This window comes from Fomitiporia mediterranea (genome assembly GCF_000271605.1).
Source record: "Fomitiporia mediterranea MF3/22 unplaced genomic scaffold FOMMEscaffold_3, whole genome shotgun sequence".
Taxonomy (NCBI): Eukaryota; Fungi; Basidiomycota; class Agaricomycetes; order Hymenochaetales; family Hymenochaetaceae; genus Fomitiporia; species Fomitiporia mediterranea.
This window is the reverse complement of record NW_006760388.1, coordinates 3,678,317-3,691,934: the sequence shown is the minus strand read 5'-3', so window position 1 is coordinate 3,691,934 and position 13,618 is coordinate 3,678,317. Positions and strand designations below refer to the sequence as shown.

General features: G+C 35.6%; 1 protein-coding gene across 1 annotated transcript; it reads right to left on the bottom strand.

The window, feature by feature from the left end:
- Positions 1-135: 135 nt before the first annotated feature.
- Positions 136-582, bottom strand: FOMMEDRAFT_65518 (uncharacterized protein; the record flags this gene model as incomplete). The annotated part of the gene is made up of 1 exon (XM_007264240.1): positions 136-582. A coding segment is annotated over one exon (447 nt), but the record flags the coding sequence as incomplete, so codon positions are not given.
- Between the last annotated feature and the right edge of the window lie 13,036 nt (positions 583-13,618).

Here is a 13,618-nt window from a genome sequence, read left to right as displayed (position 1 = left end):
GCCTTTCCCCGTATCACCCATCACGTTCCTCACCATCGCCGCTGTCCATCTCTTAAATTCCACGCGCAGTACCGTACACAGGCCGCTTGCATCTCCATGAGCAGAGAAATTTGCACCCTTATCCCACACTCCACATGCATCGAGCCTTACAAACAGCGAGGATACTCGAAGCGAGTGTATACGATGTGTGGAAAGGATTTCTTGCAAGTCTGAAACTACGAGGAGACTCGGCTCCGTCGCTTGAGTATCCGTCAATGGAAGACGACCCGTCGGTGTAGGTGCAAGAGGGACAAGCAATACAGTCGTTACACCATTTGCAGCTGGAGCTGGTTCAGGGAAATAACGCTCAAGCTCGACAACCCTCCTAGTCTTCTCAATGGGCTTTGCACGGAGCGTCGAACGCACAGCCTCCTTCTCAGTGCTCGTCTTTAAGTCTCTCCTGAGTTTACCCTTCGTCTTCCTCTTCTCCAGATCCCAGTCTGCTTTGTATATTGCACGTCCAGCAACAGGCACATTCTGCGTGAGTTGCTGAAATATTGGTCGTGCCGTCGAGAAATTTCTCGCGCTACCAAGGCCGACTTGTACCGTGCTCCGCGAAGCAGGAGAAGGTCTCGGCAAGAACGGTCCTCTTGGCCTTGAAAGCGTATAAGCATGACGTGCAGGTGACGAAAGTCGCTGTTCAATCGTCTGCGGTCTAACAGTTGCATTGACTCTCGTTGACAAGCCCGCCGTCTGTCCTACGACAGGATGAGAGAATCCAGGAGTAATAAGGTGTGCAAAGAAGCGCGAGAGTGCTGTTCGAGTAGTGTGTAAGACTCGTCCTGTTGTTGTCGTCGTGGGTGGACGATGTCCATGTGGATGCACGCCAGGCGTTGAGCGCGGGGCGTACGCATGCAGCGAACGGATGCCTGAGGCGAAGTGCCCCAGGCCCTTGGACGCTGACTGCATCGTCGGGCTAACCAGTCAATTTCCCTGGTTGAATTTGTCAACAACGACAACGACGGTGGTAAGAGGCAGAAACAAAATGCAGTGAATAAGTAAATTATTGACTTGCTTCCGGATGAAGCGCACTCGGCCTGCTGCTACACTGCCACAGACTCTAAGGAATATTTTAATACTGTACTTCTCTATATAGACAAACAGTTTATAATATATTGTTTATTCATTTTATTATAAATTATTTTATTATTTGATTTATGTACTGTTTTAAGTATTGTTTGTAATATTAAATATTATTTACTATAATATTGTCTTTATAATATTGTCTTTATCAAATAAAGTGTTTTTAGTGTTTAATTGTAGTAATAATAAATACTTATTATAATTGATATGATTTGTTTAAGTAAATTATAATACTATTGTGTATAAGATAATATAATAAATTGTAGTCTTTATAATATAGTAATTTGTATCTGAAATACTCAGATAAATACTAAAATTATAGTAAATAGTAGAATAAAGTGTAAACATAAAGTAGGTAGTTAAGTAAAGAATGTAAGGCCTATAACTTGTTAGAAATATTATTCTATAAGTTTACTTAGAGAGAGAAATTATACTAGTAAAGGTTTAGTAGACTTGGCTCTATATTTATTCATGAGTTGTGTAGACTTTATAGTCTATTAATTAAGTACTATATATTCAAGACAAATTTAAATATTAACAACAACTTCAAATTGATATTAAGATATATATAGTAATGTGTATACTAAGTAAATAAGACACTCCTGATTAACTACAATTAAGTAATCAATATTGTTCTGAAAGAATATTATACTTATATATTACAAGCTTTAACTATAACCAGCTTTTACTTATAAAGACTAAACACTTGTAAGCCTGCCTGACAGCTTACAACAGTTTCTACACAGTTCTACACCTGTCCTGGTACAGAACTGTGTGTCCTGTACACAGATTCTTACAGTGGCTCACTGAGCCACACACTTTTCCTTGTGATTGTATTAAGTCCTCCTTTTGTCATAACTACCTTTATTAGGAAAAAGTCTAAAAGGTTATATTACATTATAATGGTGTGAAAAAAGTAAAAAAGTAAAAAAAAGTAATTTACATATTATCAGACCTTGATTTCTGATAAAGTAGTATAACTTTGTATAAGGTACTGTAAGGTTTATTAATGTAATAAAAGTACATAAGGGTAATACCCCTTTTAAACATATAAAATGTATAATATTGGACCTCCCTTTTTTGAAATGTATTGTAAGGATTACCAAGTTTTGAAAGGGTAATACATGTTTGTAATGTTTTACAGAGACTATACATAGTTATTATTTCTTAATAATAATAATTTCTTCTTACATCCATTTATTATTAAAATAACAAAAATTAATTATATTAAAATATTTGTACAATACATTATTATTTACAATAATTAAGGAAAATAAACTGAAACACATACATAGTACAGTCTGTGTCAAGATTTGTACAGAGAGTAAGTAAGAGTGTCTATGTCTACTATAATACAAATATGAGTAGGTAGAGGTTAGGATCAGACCAGACTCAAGTAGTGAACAAGTGTATTACAGGTGTTAATTGCCAGGCTTATCCCTTGACCAGATCCAGACAGACCACTAGAAAGTAAGAGTATTAAGAGGCTCAACAGTTATGACTGTGTTTACAGTTGAACCCATTCTTACAAGTACTCTGTATTACTTATCTTAAAATCACTAAAGTCTGTCATCTCTACTTTACACACACTACTACACCTTGTGTACAGATATCTGAACAGGCAGTCATATAGTGAACTATTAGTAGAGAGCCAGTCAAATTTGCTATAGTCATCAGAATTAGTAGTAGATACTAATGAAGAGACACTTACAGTACTTGTAGTGTATAATAAGCTGTCTCTACCTTATTCTTTTCCTAACAGTATTTGTAACAGAAGAGGAAGAATGTGTTCTCAGACTGTTTAATATAGTCTTTAACACTACACTTTGGTTGTCACTCAGTCCCTACAAGTTGAATAGTGTGTGTGTGTGAATTAAGGTCAAGCAGGTTGTAAAGGCTGAGACTGTGTCTGTAAGACAAGTTTAGAGTAATTAGTAAGTGATAATAAGAGAGAAAAGGTGAACACACTATAACAGTGTATAGTAAGTGTGAGTAGTACACTAAGGTTAGGATCCAGAGTATTAAACAAGCTGATTTGAGTAGTAAGCAAAGCTGTACCTGTACATACACATTATATACACCTTCAATTGTAAGACATAGTAGAACAGTACTAGGAAAGTACTAAACACTGTTGTAAACAAGTTCTGTTGAGTTCCAGGTTTGCTAACACACACAGAATGCTGACAGGACAAAGGTATCTTTGTTATAGTTAGGAATAAGAACTAGTCTATATACATGTGAGAACTCACCTTTGTTACAGTCAGGAATAAGAACTAGTACAACAAAGATGAAAGATTAAAACTATATATACTAGAAATGAAACAAAGGTGGCTCATACCTAAAGGGGAAAACAATGTAAAAAATAAAAAGGAGAGTGTATACACTCTAAGAATGAAGAGTATATGACTCAGACAATAAGGAAACATATTGTAATGACAAAAGAGGAAATGTGTATGACTCTAGAGTCTATACTAAGAAGGTCTAGGCTTGAGAGAAGGTCTAGGTTCAGAAATGTGGTTCTGTATCTAGAGAGGTACAGAACAGTATAGAAACTGTTGTAAGCTATAGGGTAGGCTTACACCCTTTCCTCTTCTGAAAAAATAACACTCTTGTGTGAGTGTAAGGCTAACTATGCTTGTAGTACCTTAGGAGCTGTCCTTTAGAGTTCAGACTCTGCCTTCTATTCATGTCCCTACTTACTCTATCCTTCCTATTCTACTAAATACTACCAACCTTACTCTCTGTACCTTCTGTCTACAATCTATAATACTTTGTATACTTTCTTATCTCCTTCTACTAGACCTAGTTAGTTGAGAGTGTGTTGTAGAAATAAGGCATTATTATTTAGGACATAGTACTTTAGCTAACTTGTATAGAACCTAGGGAAGGTCTGATTAGAGTTAGGTAACTCTAGTGTATATTCTAACTTGTCTAGGTTGACTGTAATTATGAAGTACAGTTTATTATAATGTAGTATAAACTTTACAGTATGTTCTAGTGTTTGTACAAGATAATCCTAGTAGTAGTTACAAGTAGAGAGTATAACTTGATCTCCTACTACAAAACAGTCCTCTACTACACAGTCCTAGTTAGTATAATGTACCTAGTATGTCTTTACTACTAGGAGAGTGTCTTATACCTTTATAACATTCTAGTGTATGTAAGTAAGGAATTCTGTAACTTGTGTCTTTAGAGAATCTGCTTGTAACAGTTCTAGATGTTGTATAAGTAGTAGGACTGTCTATAGTAAGCAACTATATTGTAATTAGAACAGGGAATAACCTGTAAAGGTATTGACTATGTTTATAAGACAGAATCATACTTATAAGAGCTAAGTTTACTACCCTTACTGTTAGTAATCTATATAGAAGTGTAACAACTAGCTTACTATTTTGTTAGTATACTTACTAGTACTATCTGTCTCTAAGTAGTATACTGTTAACATCTTCAGCTTTACACCTGTTTGTACATACAATGTGGTCCAAAATCTGGACAGGAACAAGTAGTCCTAATTAGAAACAATTTCCTAAGGTAAGCTGTTTTTATAATACTATTTATTAAAAAACAGTCTTACAAACACCTCTACTATTATGTCCATCCTACAAGGCTCAATTCTAATGTCTACTCTACTTAACCTATCTGTCATTGTTACTATTCTATTATATCTACTGTCTTCTAGTAGTAGTCTAACAAAGTTAATCATAATACTCTCAAAACACACATTCAGGACTAGAAGCAAGTATAGTAGGCTAACAGGTTTTGTAGTTAGGTTCTTGTTCTGTTAACATGTATTACATCTAGGAATGTAATTCTACTTAAGATCCTAACACATATTAAGCTAATAGTATAAGTTGTATAGGGTAAGGTATGTTTTGTCTGTGTCAAAATGTTCTAGTTTATTATACACAAGGTGGTACAAGGTTTTACAAACATTTCTAGTACTTAGAATTACTAACTGGTTGTCTAAGTATAGAAGCCTATAATCCTCCCAAGCTCCCTCCATACTTCTGAGGTTGGCACACAGTTTACAGCAGAATTTGTCTGTGTTGTAACTGTTCCTAATTGTTTTAAAAAGATTAAGATCTGTAGAGATCTGTATAGCTGTCCCTTTTAAGACTTCCTGAGTAGGACTTCTGTTTTCTAGGTTAGAGTCAAAGTCTGGGTGGTAGGAAAGTGTATCTACAACTGTATTCTCCTCTCCCTTAATGTAATGTAACTTGTAGTCATACTAGGAGAGGTCCTCTATCTACTAAGCTTGTCTTCTAGACAGATCCTACTGTGTATCTAAGTATTTGAGAGTATAATAATTAGTATAGACATAGAAATATACTCTAAGAAGGTAAACACACTATTTCTTAAGTGTGTAGACAATTGTGAGGAGTTCCTACTTGTGTACTAGGTAGTTATACTGTGTACTATTGTATTACTTAGACTCAAATACTACAGGTCTTATAGTTTTCTATAAGAATCTAACACTAAGAACTACTCTAGTCCTAGAGTCACTTATATCTGTAGTTACATAGATTTACTCACCCAAGTTATGGTCCATAAAGGTGAGACACTCTCTACTAGTAACAATTGACTTGATAGTCTTAAAGGCTTACTAATGTTCTAGTTTCCATTCTAGAAAAACCTTATTACAATCCTTACTTGTAAACAGGGAAAGAACTGTTGTGTACTCTACTAAGTGTAGAAGGTATACTATAATGTAGTACAACAGTTTAAGAAACTTGTAAACATTCTTTACTCTCTAGAGCTGTAACTATTGTAGAATGTACTTGATCTTGTCCAGGTCTGCTTCTGTCCCCTTTATAGTAATCAGGTGTTTAAGGAACTTAACCTCTGTATAGAATAACTTGGTCTTCTTCTGTAAACAGATAAGCTCTTTATTACAGAGTGCTTGTATAACCTTTCTAATATTCCTAATGTGTTCTGCCTCAGACTCTGATTAGATAATAATGTCATTCAAGTAGACATAACAAATTTTCCTAATAAGATACTCTAGTACCTTTATAACCTACTATTATTGTATAGCTAGTACATTATATAGCCCTATTAGTATGACTGTCTATTTATACAACCTAAACAGAGTACTAATTATAGTGAGCAGAATATGTTCTAGGTTCATACATATTTGGAAGAATGTATTAGTTATGTCAATCTTAGTATATATACATTCTTAGATAGTATTATTTATAATCTTATTAATGTAGGGAAGTAGAGTATAATTATAGATTGTGTTACTGTTTAGTACCTAATAATTGTATACTATTTATAGGAGATCTACAGGATCTGCTTTCAGGATGAGGAATACAGGTAATACATACAGACTTTCCAACCTGTATAAACAACCTGTCTAAGTATGTTAATTAATAAGTATGTACTAAGCCTTTTAGTATTTTTACAAACAAGTATAAGATTATGTAGCTACTACCTTAAAGGGATCCTTAAACTGTATTTTATGAGTAACACCTTTAGAAAGCTCTGTAACTGGTAGTATAGTGTTTAGAAAGTAGTCCTAATACTGTTACTTTAGTTCCTTATCTAATGTCTTAAATCTCTCTAACCTAGTTAGAGTTTCTATACACTCTCAGACAACTGTAGTCAAAGTTAGTATAGGCTTTAGGGTTCTGTAAGCTGGCTACAGGGTACAAACTAGTTCTGCAATTTCTGCTTTCATTAGATCATAGCTAGAATCCTTTAGAATAACTACTTAGCTTTCTATGTTAATAATAATCCAATTCTTCTAAAGAAAGAGTATACTAAGAATCATTTCATTACACAAGTTATTAACTATACAAGCTTTTATAACCTTTAATGTCCATTTCTAATCTGCCAACTACACTCATAACTTTACCTACTCTGTAATCTGTTTCCCTGACTCTTTTACTAATTTGATTACTAGAGTTATAATAATGTGTTTCTTGAGTAGGAATTACTTAAGACACATTTGTAGAACAGTACTAGGGAAGTACTAAACACTGTTATAAACAAGTTCTATTAAGTTCCAGGTTTGCTAACACATACAGAATACTGATAGGACAAAGGTATCTTTGTTATAGTCAGAAATAAGAACTAGTGTATGTACATGTAAGAACTCACCTTTGTTATAGTCAGGAATAAGAACTGGTACAACAAAGGTGAAAGATTAAAACTATATATACTAGAAATGAAACAAAGGTAGCTTATACTTAAAGGGGAAAACAATACAAAGATAAAAAGGAGAGTGTATACACTCTAAGAATGAAGGGTATACAACTTAGACAATAAGGAAACATAGTGTAAAGATGAAAGAGGAAATGTGTATAACTCTAGAGTCTATACTAAGAAGGTCTAAGCTTAGAAGAAGGTCCAGGTTTGGAAATGTGGTTCTATACTAGGAGAGGTATAGAACAGTACAGAAACTGTTGTAAACTGTAGGGTAGGCTTACACCCTTCTCTCTTCTGAAAAAATAGTACCTCTGTGTGAGTGTAAGGCTAACTATACCTGTAGTACCTTAGAAGCTGTCCTTTAGAGTTTAGACTCTACCTTTTATTCATGTCTCTACTTACCCTATCCTTCCTATTCTACCAAATACTACTAACCTTACCTTTTGTGCCTTCTGTCTACAATCCACAATACTTTGTATACTTCCTTATCTCCTTCTACCAGACCTGGTTAGTTGAGAGTGTATTGTAGAAATAAGGTGTTATTATTTGAGACATAGTACTTTAGCTGACTTGTATAAAACCTAGAGAAGGTCTGATTAGAGTTGAGTAACTCTAACATATATTCTGACTTGTCTAGGTTGGCTACAATTATAAAGTACAGTCTATTATAATGTAGTATAAACTTTACAGTACATTCTAGTGTTTGTGTAAGATAATCCTAGTAGTAGTTATAAGTAGAGAGTATAACTTGATCTCCTACTACAAAACAGTCCTCTACTATACAGTTCTAGTTAGTATAATGTACCTAGTGTATCTTTACTGTTAGGAGAGTGTCTTGTACTTCTATAATATTCTAGTGTATGTAGGTAAGGAATTCTACAGTTTGTGTCTCTAGGGAATCTACTTATAATAGTTCTGAATGTTGTGTAAGTAGTAGGACTATCTATAGTAAGTAACTATGTTGTAATTGGAACAGGGAATAACCTGTAGAGGTATTGACCATGTTTATAAGACAGAATTTTACCTATAGGAGCTGAGCCTACTACTCTTACTGTTAGTAATCTATATAGAAGTATAACAACCAGCTTACTGTTTTGTTAGTATACTCACTAGTACTATCTGTCTCTGAGTAGTATACTGTCAACATTTTCAACTTTATACCTGTTTGTGTATACAATGTAGTCCAAAATCTGGACAGGAACAAGTAGTCCTAATTAGAAACAATTTCCTAAGGTAAGCTGTTTTCACAATACTATTTATTGAAAAACAGTTCTACAAACTCTTCTACTATTATGTCTATCCTACAAGGCTCAATTCTAATGTCTGCTCTACCTAGCCTATCTGTCATTGTCACTATTCTATTGTATCTACTGTCTTTTAGTAGTGGTCTAATAAAGTCAATCATAATACTCTCAAAACATACATTCAGGACTAAAAGTAGGTGTAGTAGGCTAATAGGTTTTGTAGTCAGGTTCTTGTTCTGTTAACACACATTACATTCAGGAATGTAATTCTGCTCAAGATCCTAGTGTATGTTAGACTAATAGTATGAGTTGTGTAGAGTAAGGTATGTTTTGTCTATACTAAAATGTTCTAGTTTATTATGTGTAAAGTAGTACAAGGTTTTGCAAACATTTCTAGTACTCAGAATTACTAACTGGTTGTCTAAGTATAGAAGCCTATAATCCTTCCAAGCTCCCTCTATACTTCTAAGGTTGGTACACAGTTTATAGCAGAATTTGTCTGTGTTGTAACTGTTCCTGATTATTGTAAGAAGATCAGGTTCTACAGAGATCTGTATAGTTGTCTCTCCTAAGGCTTCCTAAGTAGGACTTCTGTTTTCCAGGTTAGAGTTAAAGTCTGGGTGGTGGGAAAGTGCATTTGTAACTGTATTCTCCTCTCCCTTAATATAATATAACTTGTAGTCATACTAGGAGAGGTCCTCTATCTACTAGGCTTGTCTTCTAAACAGATCCTACTGTGTATCCAAGTATTTGAGAGTATAATGATTAGTATAAACATGAAAATGTACTCTAAGGAGGTAAACACACTATTTCTTAAGTGTGTAGACAATTGTAAGGAGTTCCTACTTGTGTACTAGGTAGTTACACTGTGTACTATTATATTACTTAGACTCAAATGTTACAGGTCTTACAGTTTTCTATAAGGATCTAACACTGAGAACTACTCTAGTTCTAGAGTTACTCACATCTGTAGTTACATAGATTTGCTTACCTGAGTCATAGTCTACAGAGGTGAGGCACTCTCTACTAGTAACAATTAACTTAATAGCTTTAAAGGCCTACTAATGTTCTAGTTTCCATTCTGGAAAAACCTTGTTACAATCCTTACTTGTAAATAGAGAAAGAACTGTAGTGTACTCTACTAAGTGTAGAAGGTATACTATAATGTAGTACAACAGTCTGAGGAACTTACAGACATTCTTTACTCTCTAGGACTGTAACTATTATAGGATGTGCTTAACCTTATCTGAGTCTGCTTCTGTCCCCTTTACAGTAATCAGGTGTTTAAGGAACTTAACCTCTGTACAGAATAACTTGGTCTTCTTCTGTAAACAGATGAGCCCTTTATTATAAAGTACTTATATGACCTTTCTCATATTCCTAATGTGTTCTACCTTAGACTCTAACTAAATAATAATATCATCCAAGTAGACATAACAAAATTTCCTGATAAGATACTCTAGTACCTTTATAACCTACTATTGTTATATAACTAGTATATTGTATAGTCCTATTAGTATGACTGTCCATTTGTACAACCTAAACAGAGTACTAATTGTAGTGAGTAGAATATGTTCTAGGTTCATACATGTTTGGAAGAATACATTAGTCATGTCAATTTTAGTATATATGTATTCTTAGATAGTATTATTTATAATCTCATTAATGTAAGGAAGTAGAGTATGATTGTAGATTGTGTTACTGTTTAATACCTAATAATTGTATACTATTTACAGGAGATCTGTAGGATCTGCCTTTAGGATGAGGAACACAGGTAATATATACAGGCTTTCTAACCTGTATAAACAACCTACCTGAGTATACTGATTAATGAGTGTGTACTAAGTCTTCTAGTATTTTTGTAAACAAGTGTAAGATTGTGTAACTACTATCTTAGAGGGATCCTTAAACTGTATTTTATGAGTGACACCTTTAGGAAGCTCTGTAACTAGTAGTATAATGTCTAGGAAGCAGTCCTAATACTGTTACTTTAGTTCCCTATCTAATGTCTCAAATCTCTCTAACCTAGCTAGAGTTTCTATATACTCTTAGACAGTTGTAACTAAAGTTAGTATAGGCTCTAGGGTTCTGTAAGCTGGCTGTAGAGTGTAAACCAGTTCTTGTCAGTAACAGTGTAGAGGGGACCTGAAGGCTCAGCAAGGGGACTCAGGCTACAACTATCCTACACAACAGAAATACAGAATGTAAGTACTAGAACATAGTCAGAACTTGTAGAACAGGCAGAGAGAGAGAGTGAGACAAGAGTAGAGTATATAGAGTAAGCCTAAGAGTACAGGACTACCTAGAGTAGACAAGATCAAGACTACAGGACTAGTCTGATCTTGTACACTTATATATACTAAACTATACAAGAGTACTCAGAGAGTATAAGCTACTAAGAATGATGAGCTACAAAGAATGAAAGAAAGGAAGGTCAAAGATAAAGGTACAAAGAATGAAGGGATGGACAAAGGGTAAGAGACTATAGAATGAACAAAGAATAAAGGGGTGGTCAAAGGAATGGAATAATGAAGTAAGGAAGGGTAGTAGTAAGAGTCAGTATACATATAGTCCCTAGATAGTGCCTCTGAGGGATGGAAGTCCTGAGTTCTAGTATGGAAGAGTGTAGAACCCTTAGAACTGAAGGTATGAGAGTAGAGAATTGTAACATCACCCTCCCTCTAAAACCAATCATCCTGATTAGTAAACATAAGGCTCAGTTAGTAGTTTAAACATAGGTTGGAACAGTAAGGCTTAGAAATCTGTAAGGCTGAGTTTGTGTAGAGCACTAGGATGAAGCTGATAGAAATCTCAGATTGCCTTAAGAGTATAGGCAAGGTTCTCAGCAGGTTCCCAAGTGTACTCCTTAACTAGGTACCCTTTCTAGTGAACAAGGAATTTGAGTTTTCTACACAGTAGCTTAGTATCTACTATGTACTCTACTTTGTATTCTAGTTTGGAACTGATAAGTTCTAGTAGAGGTAGAGGGGGTCTTTGTTGTGAAGGAAAACTAGGATTGTAGTACTGAGACAACAGAACCTTATTAAACACTGAGTGTATACACTTTCATATTACTAGAAGTTAGAGTTTGTAGACAGAGGCACCAACCTTCTTTTCAATAACAAAGGGTCTGAAGCACTTGTTGTCCAACTTCTTTATTAGGTGATCCAAGGTCAGGTTAGTAGCTTCTAGTATAACCTTGTTACCAGGCTAGTAATCCTTGACTGTAGACCTTTTCTAATCATAGTTCTACTTTATAACCTGTACTACCTTTGTTACAGTTCTCCACTCTCATACCTTCAGTTCTGAGGGTTCTGCACCCTTCTGTACCAGAACTTAGGACTTCTGTCCCTCAGGGGCACTGTCTATAGACTATATGTGTGCTGACTCTTGCTACTACCCTTCCTTACTTCATCATTCCATTCCTTTAACCACCCCTTCATTCTTTGTATTATTCTATAGTCTCTTACCCTTTGTCCACCCCTTCATTCTTTGTACCTTTATCTTTAACATTCCTTTCTTTCATTCTTTGTGGCTTATCATTCTTAGTGGCTCATACTCCCTGAGTGCTCTTGTGTAGTTTAGTATATATAGGTGTACAAGATCAGACTGGTCCTGTAGTCTTGATCTTGTCTACTCCAGGTAGTCCTGTACTCTTAGGCTCACTCTATATACTCTACTCTTGTCCTACTCTCTCTCTCTGCCTGTTCTACAAGTTCTGACTATGTTCTAGTGCTTGTGTTCTGTATTTCTGTTGTGTAGGATAGTTGTAGCCTGGGTCCCCTTGCTGAGCCTTCAGGTCCCCTCTACACTGTTACTGACATCAGATCAAGACTACCCATTACTACCCTACAACTCTCCTACATTTTGGGCATCAGTACTTGCTGTTACATCAATCTCTTTCCTTTGTCCTAACCCTTTTACATTTTTAAATTTTAAACTTTCTGAACCCTTTTAAACTTTTGCCACCCTTCTTCTATTCATTACCCCTTTTAGTTTAGTGTTGATTCCTTTGTAGTGTAGACATGGACCCTACTACACTAACTGCCACCCCTACTGTCCTACCAGATCAGCAGTTACAAGTAGAACTAGCTCAATATGTACAGACCTTCATCTAAGAGGCCTTTACTAACCATGTACCCCCAGCCCCTTCAGAACCTGTTCCAATTGTTCTGGAAGTTGCAACCTGTTCTAGAAAGAAAGTGTATGTAGCCTGCCCTTTAGACTTTAATAGGTAGCACTTTAAGGACTTCCAGTACCAAGTTGAACTATATGTGGCTACTACTTTGACTAATCTATTCTTAGATCTCAATTGTGTCCTATTTGTCCTCTCCTTCATGAAGGAAGGCAACACAGCCACCTGGGCCCAGAACTGGATTGAAGGCCATTAGATTGGAAGCCTGATCTGACTTCAGAACAATGAGTCATACTTGGAATTCATAGGGCAGCTCCATGCTTCCTTCATCAATCTGAATGAGAAGTGTAATACACAGAACAAGCTTGCATCTCTGTAACAAGGCAAACATTCCACCAATGCCTTCTTTCAGGAGTTTGATATCCTAGCCCAGAAGGTAGGATTCACACTCAGGTTCAATAATGTCCTTATTAGAATGCTTGAAAAAGCTCTTCACCCAGAACTAGTCAATAAGATTCTTAGAATGACACTAGAACTAGTCACCTACACTGAGTAGAAGACACACACTATCTCCTTTGACCAAGCTGTGGCTTGGATGTGTCAAGTCTGTATAGAACACTTACACATGTGTCTGGCTCTGACAGTTCCAAGCCCTCAGATTGATCTGCCTGTAATTTGTAATCAATCTGTTCTAATAGACATTAGAGAAGCCTAAAAGCAAGGAGCATGCTTTGCCTGCAGAAAGTCAGAGCACCAAATTAAGGACTGTCTGTAGAAGTAATAACATATCTGTCAGGTCATTAGAGTGATAACAAGTTACAAGTAGGATTTGTGGTGAGAAGTCCTTTCTGTAAATCTGGAAGTCACCTCAGAACTCCTGGACCCTGACTATGTACTCTAGGATTTTGTGGAGGCCTAACAGTGAATGTAGTACTGAAGGGCTATGACTCAGATTTTTTAATGGCCA